The sequence below is a fragment of the Perna viridis genome, chromosome 7 (assembly GCF_037379345.1).
Source record: "Perna viridis isolate PV_CMFRI_1.1 ecotype Kerala chromosome 7, ASM3737934v1, whole genome shotgun sequence".
NCBI lineage: Eukaryota > Metazoa > Mollusca > Bivalvia > Mytilida > Mytilidae > Perna > Perna viridis.
Window position 1 is genome coordinate 29,147,729 of NC_142451.1, and position 16,705 is coordinate 29,164,433.

Below are 16,705 nucleotides of genomic sequence, written 5' to 3' on the forward strand. Positions count from 1 at the left end.
TTAGATGAGTTTTCCTAGCCTAAAAAAATGGTCCATTATTTCATATATATATAAGATGTTTGAATATACTCAAAGCAAATAATATTGTAAACCTTGCATGGCCTTCCCTTGATTGAATGGCTATTCCTCGATGAAGGCAGGACAACTGACAAAGAGTTATTCAAAGTTTCTATCATTACATAAGTAATTTAATCTAAGTTTGATAGGCAGTTTTTTTTGTGGATTTTCTTGTAAACTAGTGGAGGAAGTTCATAAGGTAATCAACATCTAATGAAGAGAAGACAACTCTATTCCCTGCATTTAATACTACTCATGTTACCTGCAATTATTCCAGTAATTGGTCTGTTTAACATCGTTAATGGTACCCTTGGTTCATATGTTGAATATCTTGAAGAAGGTAGATCTAGGGTGAGGGACATAACTCTTGAAATCTGTGATATGTTTGTATAATTAAATTTCACCAAAGCCTTTCAAGCTTTCCTTTGAAACAGAATGAAAATGAAATCAGTCCAAGTTACGTTGATGCTTACATTAGGTTGATGTAAAATATTGAATACAAACGTTCCAATGATTTTAAGAGTTGTGTCCCTTACCCTAGGTCTACCTCCTTAAATGGATAGATAGTCAGATTCATAGGTTTCCAATTCCAATTGTTTTCATTCTTGTTTTCCTAAATTTCCGTGTCTTTAACAGAGACAAAAGAAGATACTGCTCAAGTCACTGATAAATTTCTTAATTTTTTTTTAGCAATTTTAAATAATGTTCCAAGAAAAATATATAGAATAGGAAACAATATTCTTGATCTAAAACACAAAAATTAGATTCCTATATTTGATCAATTTGCTGCAGATCAAAGTGTGAATGTGGTGAGATTTTGAACATTTTGGATTTTTCACAGATTGATCAGTTATCAACATTGTTCACAGAATATGCAGTTAGTATGTACCTTTTAGTGTAAATGATAGAAATTAAACCTGTATAAACTATAACTGTAAGCTAACTCTTTAATGGTACCCACTTGAAACTGTAATCTAGGAAAACCTAAATAAAATGTCAATGAAAAAGAGTGAAATCCCAAGACCTCAGTAAGTGAAATTTCAAATGTCCTAGGTCTAAAATTGAGTGTCCTACACCTTGGACCCACACGAATGTGGGCCTCTGGTGTATATGGACCAACATGTGAAGGTTATTTACATACACCCTCCAACTTCATTTGCAAGGGTATAATCATCCAATTTCACAAAATGAAATAAAACTGGACATAAAATATCATTTAATTTCTTTACCAATGGCTCATGTATATCATTACATTAATTTACTAACAATCATTTTTCACAAAAACAATAAAATAAATCTGATCTGATTATATCATAAAACATGCTTCATACTTTAGTAGGAACTGGTAGACATAGAAACTCTTCTAAAAATTACAGCAATATACAAAAGATGGATCTCTATAACTTCAAATTAATACTCCCACTCCTGTATAGATTTGTATGCAATTTTGTGTTTTTAACAAGACGAGGATAATTAAGGAGAATGGAATCTGTTCAGCTGGTATACACAATCAAATGTGCCACACATGAGGATCATATGGTTTGCAACATATGCTTATCATATGATCATCATATTAATGAAGTATCATATTAGGCACTTAAGATGTTCAACCTAACTCACACCCCCTATGTCTGAAGGGGAGATGATGATTCTCCTAATGTCATCTTATTTCAAGAAATGGGATAGTGCATAATCTTTATAGATAAACCACCCCCATTGTACAAATATGAAACATGGTCTAAAAGTATTTAATCAGATTGACAGAGATCAACAAACACATCAACAAGATACTCTGAATGGAAAACAAGGAATAAATGATTCAGCCAAACCAATACCATGGTAGATGTTTTCTTCTTTTAAATGCAGATTCTGTTTTTACAATTCCAACAACCATACTTACTAGTTATCAGAAAAGTTTTATCTGAAAACACCACAATAGTACCCCTGCCTAGAACTGGAGGCAGACCTAAAGTAAGAGACACAACTCTTATAAATCATTGAAATGTTTGTATTTACCATTTTACATCAATCTCATGTAAGCATCAAAGTAACTTGGATTAATTCCATTCTGTTTCGAATAAAAGCTTGAAAGGCTTTGGTGAAATTGAATATGATACAAACATATCATTGATTTCATGTCCTTTACCCTAGCTCTACCTCCTTAAATGCACCCAAAATCAAATGAACAATTAGAGACAGTAGTACAAGATTTATGAATGTGACTACTTATGGGACATAAGCTAATATGACTTTGACATGAAATATACTGAAATTGTATTCATTTTCATGAGTACTGCTTTTCGCAAATAACTACATATCATGAAATTTGTGAAAATAAGTTCAACTAAAGTATACATTGTTGTAGTAAAAGCCAACTATACTTGGATTCCATACAGAGTTAAAACTTAATAATTTAAAAACAATTTTATCAGGTTCTGAGACACACAGAATTAACTAATCTGGATGAACGAAATGAAAGGATGATAAAATTTATTTCAACTCTCAATTCATATTGCATAAAAGAATTTAATAATTAACAAAATTCAAATGTTATGCTAGCTCCAAATGGAAAATACATGCTCAATAAAACTGAATTCACAAATATCAGACCAAATTTTACATCTGTCTAATTTTTTCTTTCAAAACCACATAAATATCATGTACATGCACAAAAAAATGATACACCCAAAATACACATACTTATTTATTGAAAGCAACACACATATTCATTTTCATTGATGAATATAACAGAACACTTATTTAAATGCTATACATGTGGAAACAAATATACTAGCAATATCATTATAAATGCAACTTCATGTAACATGCTAGAATTGAAAAAAAAAATATGATAATTTAAAGATTAAAATGTTTTGTTTTCAAACATAAAATTCAACCTTGAAAAAATTATCAAACATTAATTAAATTTAAGCAATTTTTTTTATTTCAAGCTTCCTGCATACAAGCATATTTGTTTTATATACTGTACACAGTACATTTTTGTATTACATTTACCAAATCAATAAAAAAATGCTAGTTCAACACATCCGATTAACATCAATAGAATTGCAAAAATACCACATAACTGAAAAACTGCATGTTTTCTGAAAAGTTTTTTAGAGATTTTCCTAACTTTAGACAAACAACAAGTTTAAAGGAACAAAATTTAAAAAAAAACAAAAAGAATTATAAAGACACTATTAAAACTATTTTAAGCATAGAATGTTCTGATATTTAACTAAATATTTCTGAACACATAGTAAATAAATATACAAAAGCACTTACAATGCACAGAAAAACTAAAAAAAACCAAAAGTACATCTATATTTACAATTTCAGAAATCTTATATTACTTCCCTTTTATTTACAGAACTATATAAATAAGTTCAGAACGCTTTACAGTACTATATAAATAAGTTCAGAACGCTATCACATTTTAGCATAAAATCCTTATTTCTAGGAAATAAATACATTTCATGAACAATTACATATAAGAAAGAGTACTGTAAACCGAGAAATTTATGCTCCATCTTTTTCTTTTTTTCTAGTTTCAATCTATTTTCCATTAGTTTTAAATCCATGATTATTCTTCAAACTACTTAAAAATGATCTCAGAAGAAACATTCACCAGTTTAATTTTCCTGTATACAGGAAAAATTGCAACATATGTTTTTGGTATGTTTTTCATGATGGTCCTAAACATATGAAAAACATATAAACACATGTTCTTTAAGGTGTTCTCAAAACATAGGATTAACAAATAAATTCCTGAAAGGAAGGTAAATAAAAATCAAATGGTAATTATATGTCTTCCAATGGACCTGAATAATGGATCATTAAGGGTCGGGCAATTTAGCCTCCTGTGACGGAGCCCTGTGGTTCCTACTCCGGGAGAATACCACAGTAAGGTTCTTTAATGTGCGAGGAACATGGCATCTTTCCCGACACGGTGCATGTAATTTAGAAAAAATTTTCGTTTCATTTCCATGTAATTTTATAGGCACAAAAACACAAATTTCGATATTAGTTCTAAACATATGTTTCCATGTGTTTTAACACATGTGAAAACATATGTCACAATATTTCCTGTGTAGAAGGTCTTACTTTGTAAATAACAAAAATAAGACTGCTGCGAAATTTCACGGTTTACAGTATCACAGTAGTGTAAACTAAGAATAGAAAGAAAATTTTACCCTTAAGACAGAATTTTGATTATTAGGAAAATCTATAAAACTTGGAGACATACAATTTTAAAGAGGAAAAGCTTGTATAAGGTAAGTAAAAAATTCTATGATGTTATAAATATACATTTCAAACCATTATATTCTTTAATTTTGGCACAAAGATGTTTGGATACTGTGAAAGCATTTTAATTTCATGGATTAGGGAAGAAACACAAGTTCATGGATTCTTGAATTCATTGTTTTGAGGTTTTCAGTATACACATAAATGGAAACCTCCTTTTCCTTGGGAACCAAATTTCATGGTTTGGCAATAGTACTTTCACAGTAACTTGTGAGAAAAAAAAGAATGAATGCATGAGAGAACCCATGAAGAAATGAAAATTATACAAATTTTCAGGATGAACACAATGCATAAATAACTACTGAAGAGCAGACACTAAGGCAAATCATCTACTGAATGCAGAACAACACATCTTAAAAATACCATTAAATATTTAGTGCATCACTTAAAGGTTAAACAAAAAATATCTTCCGACATATAAATGTCCCCTATTTGTGGACTTTAAAAATAAGCCGTGTCCTTTCCCCTGATTTGAAATCACCCTTCAATGATCAACTACTGATTATAATGAAAAAGCCAATAGGTGTATAGATAAAAGGTTAGACCTATGTCTAGAATGATGCAACAGAGACAACTTATAAAAACTAATATAAATTTTTAATCTTAAAATCTTAAGAAAAATAAGGAATGTATATATATATGTGCATTGCAACCCTCTACATTTCTAAAAAGCTTTTTGAGACGTGCACTGTAGCTATTGTTACAGCATTAATTTTTTTTCACTTTCACGAAGCTGAGCCGAACACTGATCTTAAAAACAATTTAACATTTTTGGCACCTAACCCAGAACATTCATTGAGTATATCTTAAAACCAACATTTTACTCCATAAATGTTGATCCAAAAGATGATTAAGCTAGTATCAGTATAAACTGTGAATGATTTAACATGTTTAATGAATGTTAAGCTATTTCATACAGCACTAAATGGGATGACTTATGACACAAATAAAAAAAGATACAACATTGCAACTTCTATATATGTGACATGGTTGGCAAAAACTATGTACTTTTCAGCTGTGAAAATCCACACCATTATGCTTTATGAACACTACCTAAAAAATCAAATTTCAAAATTTACTCTAAATTACCCCATCACTGCTTATGTTTAGTTTGACACTCAAATTCATCACAACTGATTATACACCATAAAATTTAAATAATGATTAATAACATGATAAAATAAAATGCATGAAATTTACATCTAAAATCAATTCAATTTCACATACATGTACAAGAAAATCACACTCTCAACAACTATCCTTCATTACACACTTTCAGAAACTGGTCCTTAACTTTTCAACCACAAAATCACAAGTAGTAGTATCCTCTCCTCCTGTAAGAAGAGTTCTTCAAAGGGAGATAATTCACAGCTTCCTCTGTTAGAATTGACTAGAGAGTAGTATGGCATGTTTTCAACATGAAGAAAGGTGAACAATGATGATACACCATCACATAGTTGCCACTGAGATACACAGAAGACTAGACAGAAGCCAGTTTCAAGATTTAGGATATATTCGTCGTTGATTTAACCGTTTTGACCCAGTTTGAGGAGCAGTCGAGGTCTGTGAAACTTGTGAAGGGTTAAATAACATTGGCATGGAAGGGGGTCCTGATGGGGGAGGCATCTCTGCAGGTTCTCCCTGAAAATAATATTAACATTTACTTAACACTAGAATAAATTCCTATCATGAATTAAAAATAAGATAAAATAAAATAAGAGATGATTGATATGTTTCAGCATAGAATCATTTAAAAAGTCTTAGAATTAAATTTGAACAATACTTAAGGCACATTTTAACATCAACTTATATAAGGATTATAACTGACTCATAACAAATTCCAGAAGAGCATGTACTTGTCTATTTGTCTCAAAATCATAAAATCAAATAATTTTCAACAAAAACCCAAATGAAACCTTTAACACAATACCCTCAACCCTTAATAGTATTTCTAATAGTCCTTTCATTGGATTAAATAGAACAGAGAAAAATAATGAAAAATTTGAGTTACTTACCTCCCTTGAAGGAACTCTTTGGTCAGTTGGTTGAGCAACATTAGTTTCTGGTTGACTAGGTTCTGACTCTCCACCACCACCTGTTTTAATATAAACAAAAATTACTTACCATTGGTTCCAGATATGAACCTAATGTATTAATATCAGCTTATTACAAGTATTTCATACACAAAAGAAATAGATTTCAAAATGATGATGGCAACTAACTATTAAAAAAAACAATAATATATCATATATGTATAACATTCCTCTAAACTGCCATGGATTTTCAAAATGTTTCAATACATATGATTAAGAACAACTCTACATTTTGAAGTTTACATTATACAATCAGCAACAACAAAAAATGCTCCACTAAAGTTTTTTGTTGTGGACATTTTTCACCCAAAAAAGAAAATTAAGCTGTTTTGTCACAAACTGATGCATATGCCTCCTTTTATCTGAAAGGAACTAAAACGTCTTTTTTTTTCATCAGTTTGGTAAAGGACTTTTTTCACAATCCTTCATTTTAAAAGAGATAAATATAAAATTAGATGTGGTACGAGTCATCAGCTTAAAGCGAAGCAACAAATAATTGAACTTCTACAGGTCACCACACAGTCTTTAGTGATGGGCAAAACTCATACCATAAAGCAAGCTCTTAAAAGCCACTAAATTAATGACGTGAAACTATTTATAAAATATGAAAATCGACCTAATCTATAGAAAAAAAAGTAAAATGAATGACAAAGTGGAGGGAAAATACAACAATAAAATTAACTATTAAGTACCAGTCCACATAAAATTCAGACACCACCAATGGTAAAGTGATTTATGGTCAAGAAAAAACCCACCAAACAAACGATGCCTTTTCAGTCTACATATGCTGTACTTTCACATAATGTTAATCATTTCTGTATTCAGATCGGCACTTATTATAAAATCATATGTAGATCTCTCACTAAAATCAACCAAATGAAACCAAATAAAGAACCACAACTCTTGCAAAATGCCAATTTCATGTACAATCTATACATTTTTTCTCTCAAAAGTGCAACAACCAACAGAAAAACTAAGACTGGTTATTTGATCAGTAACTGTTTCTGAACAAGAAATAAAAGTGAGATTGGTGGGTTTTTGACATGCATGAATCACCTTCTGTCTGATTTTTATAAAGAATGATATTTAAAATCTGTATGTATTGTTTCCATTTTGTTTTCACTTTCAGTTTACTTTCATGTTGCTGTGGTATATAGGGCCAACTATTTAACTGTAGCTGCATATAATGTTGTTTTGGGACCTGTCCTGTGGTGTTAAGGTTTCCTCCTGGTTTATTGAAGATCCAGGGGGCACCTAGTACTGACATTTTTATCCCTGCTGGCTTGTTGTCTCTTTGACATATTCACCATTTCCACTCTCATTATATGGTATTTAAGTTCAATTTCAAACCATTAAAATAACTTTATCCAGTTTTGGTTGTGTTATGATTCGTTAAACCCTCTTATGGTGCTTATAACTCACTTGGGTTAAAGATAGCAGGTGAAGACTGAGAAGATGGCATCACATTGAATATATTGTTAGGTACAGAGGCAGTAGATTCTGATGATTTAGGGTTCAAAACATCTACATACTGGGTTCTCGCACCTACAAAAGATTTAAAATGATACTATAATATGAGGCAGGAGTAACAAGTAAGAGGCTGAAGTCATAACAGGAGTCAAAGAAGACTTGGGAAGACTCGTCTGCTGGTTGAGTTGTATCTGACAATTTACATAGCAGAACACTTCCTGTCTGATTACACAGGCACAAAGAGTTTCTATGATTGAAGATAAAATTTGTATCGAAAATTATCCTTTATAATTACTTTTACTTAATCTAAGTGAACTTTCAAATATTTGTACAACTTAAAAAAATAATGGTCAGTAAAAGTAGTAGGGCCATTAAGATCCACTCTGGTCCCAACAATACAATATAAATTCAGAAATGATTATTCAAATTTTGTGATTGAGTGGTTCTACAAAGATTCATTTTAAGTGTCAGTCCCTGTAAGAATCAGGCAGTGGGTGAAACATGGTATGAAAAAACTCATCATTTTGATTGTGTAATTTGACTATTTGCAAAATTAGAATGAAGAAAAAAAGACAAGATTTTCCATATCATTTCATTGTAATGCACTGAAAATGAACACTTCAAGGGCAGAAAACTGTCAAAAACCTCATTTTTCTTAGATTCTATCGAAAAAATTTTGTGCAAAGCCAGTGATGCAGGAATCAAATAATGATCTTCTAAAACAGAGAAGGCATCCTTGAGTGATATTACATTGTCAAATTGTTGGGTTTTGACACGCATGTTTCGGATTTTTCCGGCTTTGCCTGATTCTGATAAACACTTACACTTAAAGTAACTAAGCTTATGTAAATCTTTGAGGATGCCATTTACTGGTGAAAAGATTGAAAATACAGAAAAAAATGTATTTGGCATATTTGCTTTTGGTAAACTCTATTCACCACTCACTACAAAATGTGGCTACATTTCTATACCCATAACCCATTTGCAAGCATTTTTTATCATGAAAAATCCTATTATAAGGAATTTTATAGCATGAATGATAATTTCTCATACTTATGTGAGAAAGTAAAACTATGTGCAGTATAAAATATCATGACTTCAAAATTAATCAATCTTCTCATGTATTATCTAATTCCTTCAAGTAACTAACACATTTATTTTTAGATCAATGACTACCATGGAAGACTTAAAAGTATCTACTTCCCATATTAACCATTTAACATAATATTTCTGAAACAATGTATTTTAAGTAAAAAGTAATCTCAGACTAGGATTTTTAATTCATTCTATGATTCACAAAATGTGATGTAAACATATTATTTTTTGCAGTGTACTAATTTTCACTATTTTTGCTGAGGAGAGAAAAGAACGATTAATGGAACCTATGAAATTGATTTTCAATGCTTTAAAACACTAATGTGTATTTGAAACTGCAAAAATTGATACCCCCCCCCAAATAAGTTAACCTGACAAAATCCCCCAAAATCAGTGAAAATTAATATGTTTACACTAATAAAAATGATAGGAATGATACTCCCCCTCTTTTGGATATTTGAGACAATGCAAATCAAAATCTGAGTATACTCCCATTCACCAATGCATGCAAAAAGTTCATAAAAATGACAAACCCAAAGAATCTAAAATGATCAGATATAAATACATAAAAGTTCTTGATGCAAATAAATGTATATGTAGCGTGTCAGTTACTAGTCGAAACAGCATTTAATTGTTATTTTTGTAAAGTATCTATCATATCTAATTCAATATGCTTGTTTTTTTAACTGCATATTCATTTATCAAAGTCAATGAAAATTAAAAATTCTAAAGCAAATATGAAACAAACAATTCATTGGAAATATGTCAAAAAAGGTAAGGACATAAATTCAGGAATACAAACCTCTTCCTCTAGGTCGACCAAATCTGTTCCCCATAGGAGGTCCTACCGCAGGTGTGCCTGTCGATGGAGTAAGTTGGGGAGCTGAAAAACATAATAGTAAATACTTGCGGTAAGGCATATGATACACCCATCCATGTTCTTGTACATTTTGTGGTAAGGCATATGATACACCCATCCCTGTTCTTGTACATTTTGTGGTAAGGCATATGATACACCCATCCCTGTTCTTGTACATTTTGTGGTAAACATATGATACACCCATCCCTGTTCTTGTACATTTTGTGGTAAACATATGATACACCCATCGCTGTTCTTGTACATTTTGTGGTAAGGCATATGATACACCCATCCCTGTTCTTGTACATTTTGTGGTAAGGCATATGATACACCCATCCCTGTTCTTGTACATTTTTTTTATGAATAAAAGAATGATGGAAAATGAATGCAATAAGATCCCTCAAATTTTGAATGGTTATGGTTTGAAGGATTCTAGAACTTCTTCCAACAAACTACCAGTATTGGTATTTATACTTCAAGAGCAGTTCGACATTTGGAGTGCTGTAGTTATGGTAAATACTTAACATTAATTCAGACACCATAATGAGACACATTATAGTTTTCAGGAATTTATGATTCTGGATAAAAAACAGCTAATTCTGCATTGAGGCATTATTTTATTATATGAGCATTTTAACATTTGGTGTCCCTTTCCCTAAGTCACCTAGGGTAATTGTCGGTTGTGTGAATTAATAAGACTTTTCAATACTACAATTTTTTAACCAATCATGGTAAAAAATTCAAAGAATATTTACCTGTAGATGAGGACAATTCCATATCTTTTGGAGGGGGTGCTGTAGGCTTGTCATCTTCTGCACTACCATCCTGATTTACCCACTTCTTTTTGACAGGGTCCCAAACAATCTATAAATGCAAATACATATGATTCCAAAGCAACAGAAAGATGTCAGGAAACCTGAATCACTCAATCAGAATTAAAAGCAAACCTTTATTTAATCTTTGAAGGTTATAATTCCATGGTTGAAAATTATCCAAATGTAGACATATGTACATATCATTTCATCCATTGAAAGTTTCTAATTCCAATTGATTGTTTTCAGAATCCTTCATCAAACCAGCGAACTTTGTGAAACTGGAACTTTAAAGGACATAATTTAATAAAGTTAATATGATTCAATGAATACTTATGAACATTCTATAGAAGCGGCAAACCTTTAAAACTTGAGTCGTAACTTTCAGAACATTTACATAACTTACAGATGGGTCTTTGTCGTCAGGTAACTTCATCTCATTCTTTGATTTAGGTATTAATTTACTGAATACACCTCCAAACCAACCTTTACTCTGAAAAATGTTATTGAAAATCCTTTAAATGATATAGAAAGGTGTTTAAAATTTTCTTGAAATATGAAGGAATACAGAGAAAAAAAAAGAGAGAAATAAATTGCTCTACTAATGGTAGTTGAAAATAGAGAATTGACAGTTAATTTTATAAAGAATTGATTTAAAAGCAAAAACCTTAACTTTTGGTAATACCCTGCATTGTTGCAAACATAAGATTAACCATACTTTGTTAAGATACAAAAATGATTTCATGTTTTTGGTAAAAAACTGGATGAGGATTTTTTTTTGTGTAATGTAATTTTCGCGGAAGACAAACTGCAGACAATGATGAATAACTCTAGTTTATCTTCATAAATATTTCCCTTGATTTAATTTCACGTACCAACTTCACCCATAAATATACTGAAAATTAAAGTACCGCAAAAATAACCACTTAAAATATCATCTCCTCGAAAGTTACTAAAGAAGTTTCTAAGTCTAACCTGCGATTGTTGTTTCTTGTCAGATAGGTCTTGTTTCATCTCAGTTTTTTGCTGAGGCATAGAATCAGACTTTTGGGGCCCTGCTTGGCTACTTTCTGATTCTGTTCTCTTCCTTAATTTAGGTGCTACTATTTGCTGCAAAGCAGTATATGTAACTAATTCAAATGTGAAATTAAAATAAAAAATACTCCTACATTTATGGACATTAAATGTTACTTATAAAGATGGCTCACATTAAAAAGTGGAAGGTGTATGATCAGTATTCTACAGACATAATCCTTTGCAACAATACCACCAAAATAAAAAACAAAAACAAAAAACAAAAAACAAAGCTGCACTTATGGGCTATTCCAGATAAAAAAAAGTTTCCTGGGGGCAGCATGCAGTTGATTTATTAATAAGTTGGTGGGGGGATACAATTAGCTTTTTTCTCATATGACAAATGTATTGCATCTTCACTTAGATGTGTTGGTGGTACCCTTAGATATCGTGGGTTTTCTGCCACGATGATACACTTTTTATGGAATAGCCTTCAGTATATGACAAGCCTCTTCTTAATTTCTGGCTTAAAAAGTCCACTAAACTAACAATAATTAAATACAGAACAGACTTGCCTTCCATCAAGACATTCTATAAAAAATACATCTATATTATGCTGATGGACACAATATGTCTGTTAAACAAAACCTAGAGACGAATATGATTACTCACCTGCTTCGTAGCAGCTCCAAAATAATCAAATTCACTTCTCTGTGAATTGCCAAGGCTTTCCTCATCATCAGTGTCAGCATGAGAACTTACTGTACCCACTGATGATATACTGTTTCTCTGTCCAGGTTGATTGTGGAGTCCGGAGTGATTATGATACATACTGAAGTCAGTGGGCTGAGTCATGTTTGGCTGTTGTTGTTGACTATTATTTTCTACAAGGAAAGGAAATGTTAAGTATCATGTGGGCTCTAGATTTCAAAATCCTGGGCTGTCAGCAACTACTTTATCTTGCTCAAATTCTATCTTACTTTTATATTACTTAAGTAGCTGTAGTATAGATGCATTCTCTATAATGTTGTCTTCACTAATCATTACTCAAAGAACATTTACCAGTATGACTTTGCTGTGAGTAATCTTGACTCCCTGCCATGGTTGACTCAGGAACAGTGGCCAGATCATGGTGTTGATACTGGTATTGTTGTCCTTCCTGCCCAGTATACTGCTGGTTCTGTTGTTGCTCTACCTGCTGACCCTGGTACATTTGACCTTGGTAATAACCTTGACTGGAATAATCCTGACCTTGACCTTGGTCAGTTGTTGTCTGCTGATTAGACTGGTATTGCTGTGACTGGTCCCCAGTATAACCCTGATTCTCAGTCTGAGCATCAGGCTGCTGAGCCTCAGTCTGAACTTGACCCTGATTATATGCTTGATAAGCCTGATTGTACATTTGTGACTGATCATAGCCCTGCTGATATATTTGCTGGTTCTGTTGGTAAGGGCTGGAACCAGTATATTGTCCTGACTGCATCACAGCACCAAAGTCTGTCAGTCCTGCTACCTCGCCACTAGCACTGCTGGATCTGGTACCCATGAAACAATAAGGTGTAACACTACCAGACAATGGTTGTATAGATCCATCCTGAAAATAACAAATTACACGAGTCAATATCATTACTAATAAAAATAGAATAAAAGAGTAATCAAGGGAACCAAGGTTATAGCGGCAATCAAAAGAATGCATTTCAGGGACAAAGACCAGACATGGAAAACAGACACACACAACAAAGAACATAAAGCAACCAAAATCATACATACAAAGTAACAAAAGTAAATGAGCAACTCGGACTCCACTAAAAACTAGGAGCATGGACCAGGTGCACCGGTAGGGTAAGCGTCCTCTGCTTTTCTAGAAACATGACAAATTTAATATACATGTACTACATGTGTAAATACTAATAATAAAGAGGTATTCATTTTCACAAAACAAGGTCCAATTTCATAAAAAATTGACAAACACCACATCTAATTGCCCATACTTTCTTGCTTTGTTCTATGAATTGTGCTTGTAATTTTTAACACTAACACATATTTAAGAACTAAACTGAGTTCTCTATGAGGTTTGAAATTTGGATACTTCTATGTAAATCAAAACATGTGGACGCATAGATTAACCTCACATGATTCAAAATTTTAAAAAAGTTCATTCATTGACTAGTCTTTATGAAACAATGCAGAACTCATTATCCAAAAGCTAAACATCAAATATGATATCAATTTGCAAGAAGAGGTGACAAAATAATACATGTAGATTAATTGTTTGTGGTCATACTGTAAACATATCAATTTTGCTGCATTTGAATTTTCATTATTTATGGAGTAATCAGATAAAAAAACTAGTACTGTGAAATTGATTTGAACCCTATAAAACAATTACAGCAAAATTCATATCACGAATTCGTGACAGTAAGCCACTGCAAATAATAATACATTTACAGACATGGTAGTATAGTCTCTCTCATCAGTAGATTATAACAATGATGATATGTATACCTCAAAGCCCTGATTGACTCTCTGTAGATGTTGTAACCACATAGGATCATCACTATCTTCTCCTACTTGTTGTTTTTCAGGGTCAAATTTCTTCAACCGAGATGCCAGCTGTTTGGTAAACAAAATAATATGTTATATATAGCAAATGATGAAAAGATTAGATACATGTAACTGATTAAGGGCAAATCTAAAGATTCTCATCTTCCATTCTATCTTCCAACAATTGGCTTATTGTTTCATCAAAGAATAGTCCTTTTATTTTTATCCTTACTTGGCTCAAGAATCCAAGAACATGTGTTGTAAAGGGTAGATTTAGGCGGTTTAAGGTTGAAACTTTAATTTCTCGCTAATTTTACCACAAAAGATATCTACATTGCACCCACTCAAGAAGAATATTCCAAAAATTTAACATAAAAAATTTTTAACTGTGCGCCTGCCCAGTAATCTAAAATCCTGTTTCTGCCCCTGAAATTATAAAGGGCTTTAATATGTGTATGGTTTAAACAGGTTATTTGATTATACAGGGTTCAGTTCTGACAGGTTTCACTGTGTAATGATAACCCTCCCTTCCATGTCCAAGTGGTAAAAGCTGTGGATAAGACAATTATTTTAAAAGTCTTTTCGAAGACATCTCAATTATTTTTATCCACACAAAGGTAAAAACAAATTATATTTCATATAGCAAATGATGAAAAATTACATAATGAAATTAGGGTAAGGCCAGCTGTATAAAAATTGTGAACAAAACAATGAAAAAATTTCTTTCTTAAATGATTGTTACCTCAACTGATGCAGTAGACGAATCATTACCTTAACTGATGCAGAAGACGGATCGCTACCTTAACTGATGCAGAAGACGGATCGCTAACTTAACTGATGCAGAAGACGGATTGTTACCTTAACTGATGCAGAAGACAGTGTATTCAATTTGTAATCAACACACATCATTAGATATTATGTAATACTTTCATTTGAATGGAGGCAAGAAATGTTATTTTTATAGGGAGATAATCAAATTTAAGAAATGGCCTTCACATACTCAGAACTAATCCTCATTCCCATTTACAAGTGTTATCGCATGTAGTCATTCCAAATCTATTTCAATCAAATTCATTGGTCAAAATTAAACAGGAAATGACAATGGCATCAGCCAAAAAAATCCTAAAATAGTAACTATTGTTTCTCAAGGAATTCTCTCACTAGTAAACAGACAAGATCCCAGGACATTCGCATTAAAGTGATGGACTTAAGTAACAGTCCATATAAAATTCAGACATTGCTAATGGTAAAGTGATTCAAATTGTAGAAAAACAAACAATGCTTTTTCAGTCTACATATGCTATATCTTTAGGAAAAAATAATCCTTTTTGTATTCAAATTTTTTTTTATTGAGAAAATTATACAATCATCTCCCACTATAATCAACCATATCTAATCAAACAAGAACAGTAACTCTTGTAAGTGCCAATTTCATGTACAATTTATATAATTTTTTTCTCAAAAGTGCAACAACCAAAGGAAAAACTAAGACTGGTTATGTGATCAGTAACTGTTTCTAAACAAGAAATAAAAGTGAGTCCTTTGGGTTTTTGACATGCATGAAACACCTACTGCCTGATTTTTATAAAGACTGCTACTTAAGTACAACCATTGAGAATTTGATATTTATATAATAATTTTAAACTAGAAATACTGTTAGCAAAGCTCAAATATTGAAACCACCCCCTCCACAGAAGCCATATAAAAAATCCCATATGTCATTCAGATTGAAAACAGATTAGGTGATGCATCATGGTACGTGTGATAGAAAATGTATGACAGTTTCATCAAATTCCATTTCAGCTGTTTTAGAGGAGTTGTAGGTAAGAGGATGTTTCCCCTTGGTTGCATCAGGATAACATAAATGGTCATTCTGATGTAAAACAAAACAAAGGTGCACATGTTTAATTAAATTCCATTCAGTAGTTAGAGAGGAGTTGTGGATTAGAACTAGGTATGGATGGTTTCAGATGGGGCATTAAAAGCTAACTGAAATCATACTAAGCAAACTGAAGTCTTACCTCAAACACAAGTTTAACAAGAGCTGGTTGAAAGACTGTTGGTGATACATTTATAAATTTGGCAATTACTTCACAGTATTCCAAAGCCTACAAATAAAAAATCAAGTTATTGTACTTTGTTAACTTTGACTAATTTATTGTGCTTTAATATCCAGTTGCAGATACTTCATCCGTTTCAAGACGAGATATATGGAACAGACACTGCTTTAAATTAGTCTGACATTTGGCGTCAGATTTTAAATATGCTGAGTAAATGAAGCAAGAGCCTAGAGTTGAGCATATCACTCCACTAAGATACATTATTATAGTTTGATAAACCAGTCATTACTTCATCACCAATATGTCATATGCTTGACTTTGTAATCTATTGTCAAATGATTTAAATCAAAACTTACATGATGAAAAAAAATGTACTGATTACAAATCTTGAATGAG

General features: G+C 31.9%; 1 protein-coding gene across 5 annotated transcripts in view; it reads right to left on the reverse strand.

The window, feature by feature from the left end:
- Positions 1-1,256: 1,256 nt before the first annotated feature.
- The window catches only part of LOC148612171 (uncharacterized), a 38,519-nt gene continuing 23,070 nt past the window's right edge, over positions 1,257-16,705 (reverse strand). For all 5 annotated transcript variants that reach the window (XM_088593375.1, XM_088593373.1, XM_088593374.1 and 2 more), the window contains 11 exons: positions 16,271-16,357; positions 14,211-14,318; positions 12,768-13,299; positions 12,378-12,589; positions 11,667-11,801; positions 11,098-11,184; positions 10,635-10,743; positions 9,823-9,903; positions 7,878-8,000; positions 6,378-6,457; positions 1,257-6,003 (listed from right to left, as the gene is read on the reverse strand). In XM_088593375.1, the coding sequence (XP_088449501.1) occupies positions 5,860-6,003; positions 6,378-6,457; positions 7,878-8,000; positions 9,823-9,903; positions 10,635-10,743; positions 11,098-11,184; positions 11,667-11,801; positions 12,378-12,589; positions 12,768-13,299; positions 14,211-14,318; positions 16,271-16,357 (1,698 nt within the window). In that variant the 3' untranslated portion in view covers positions 1,257-5,859. The remainder of the gene's footprint in view (positions 6,004-6,377; positions 6,458-7,877; positions 8,001-9,822; positions 9,904-10,634; positions 10,744-11,097; positions 11,185-11,666; positions 11,802-12,377; positions 12,590-12,767; positions 13,300-14,210; positions 14,319-16,270; positions 16,358-16,705) is intronic.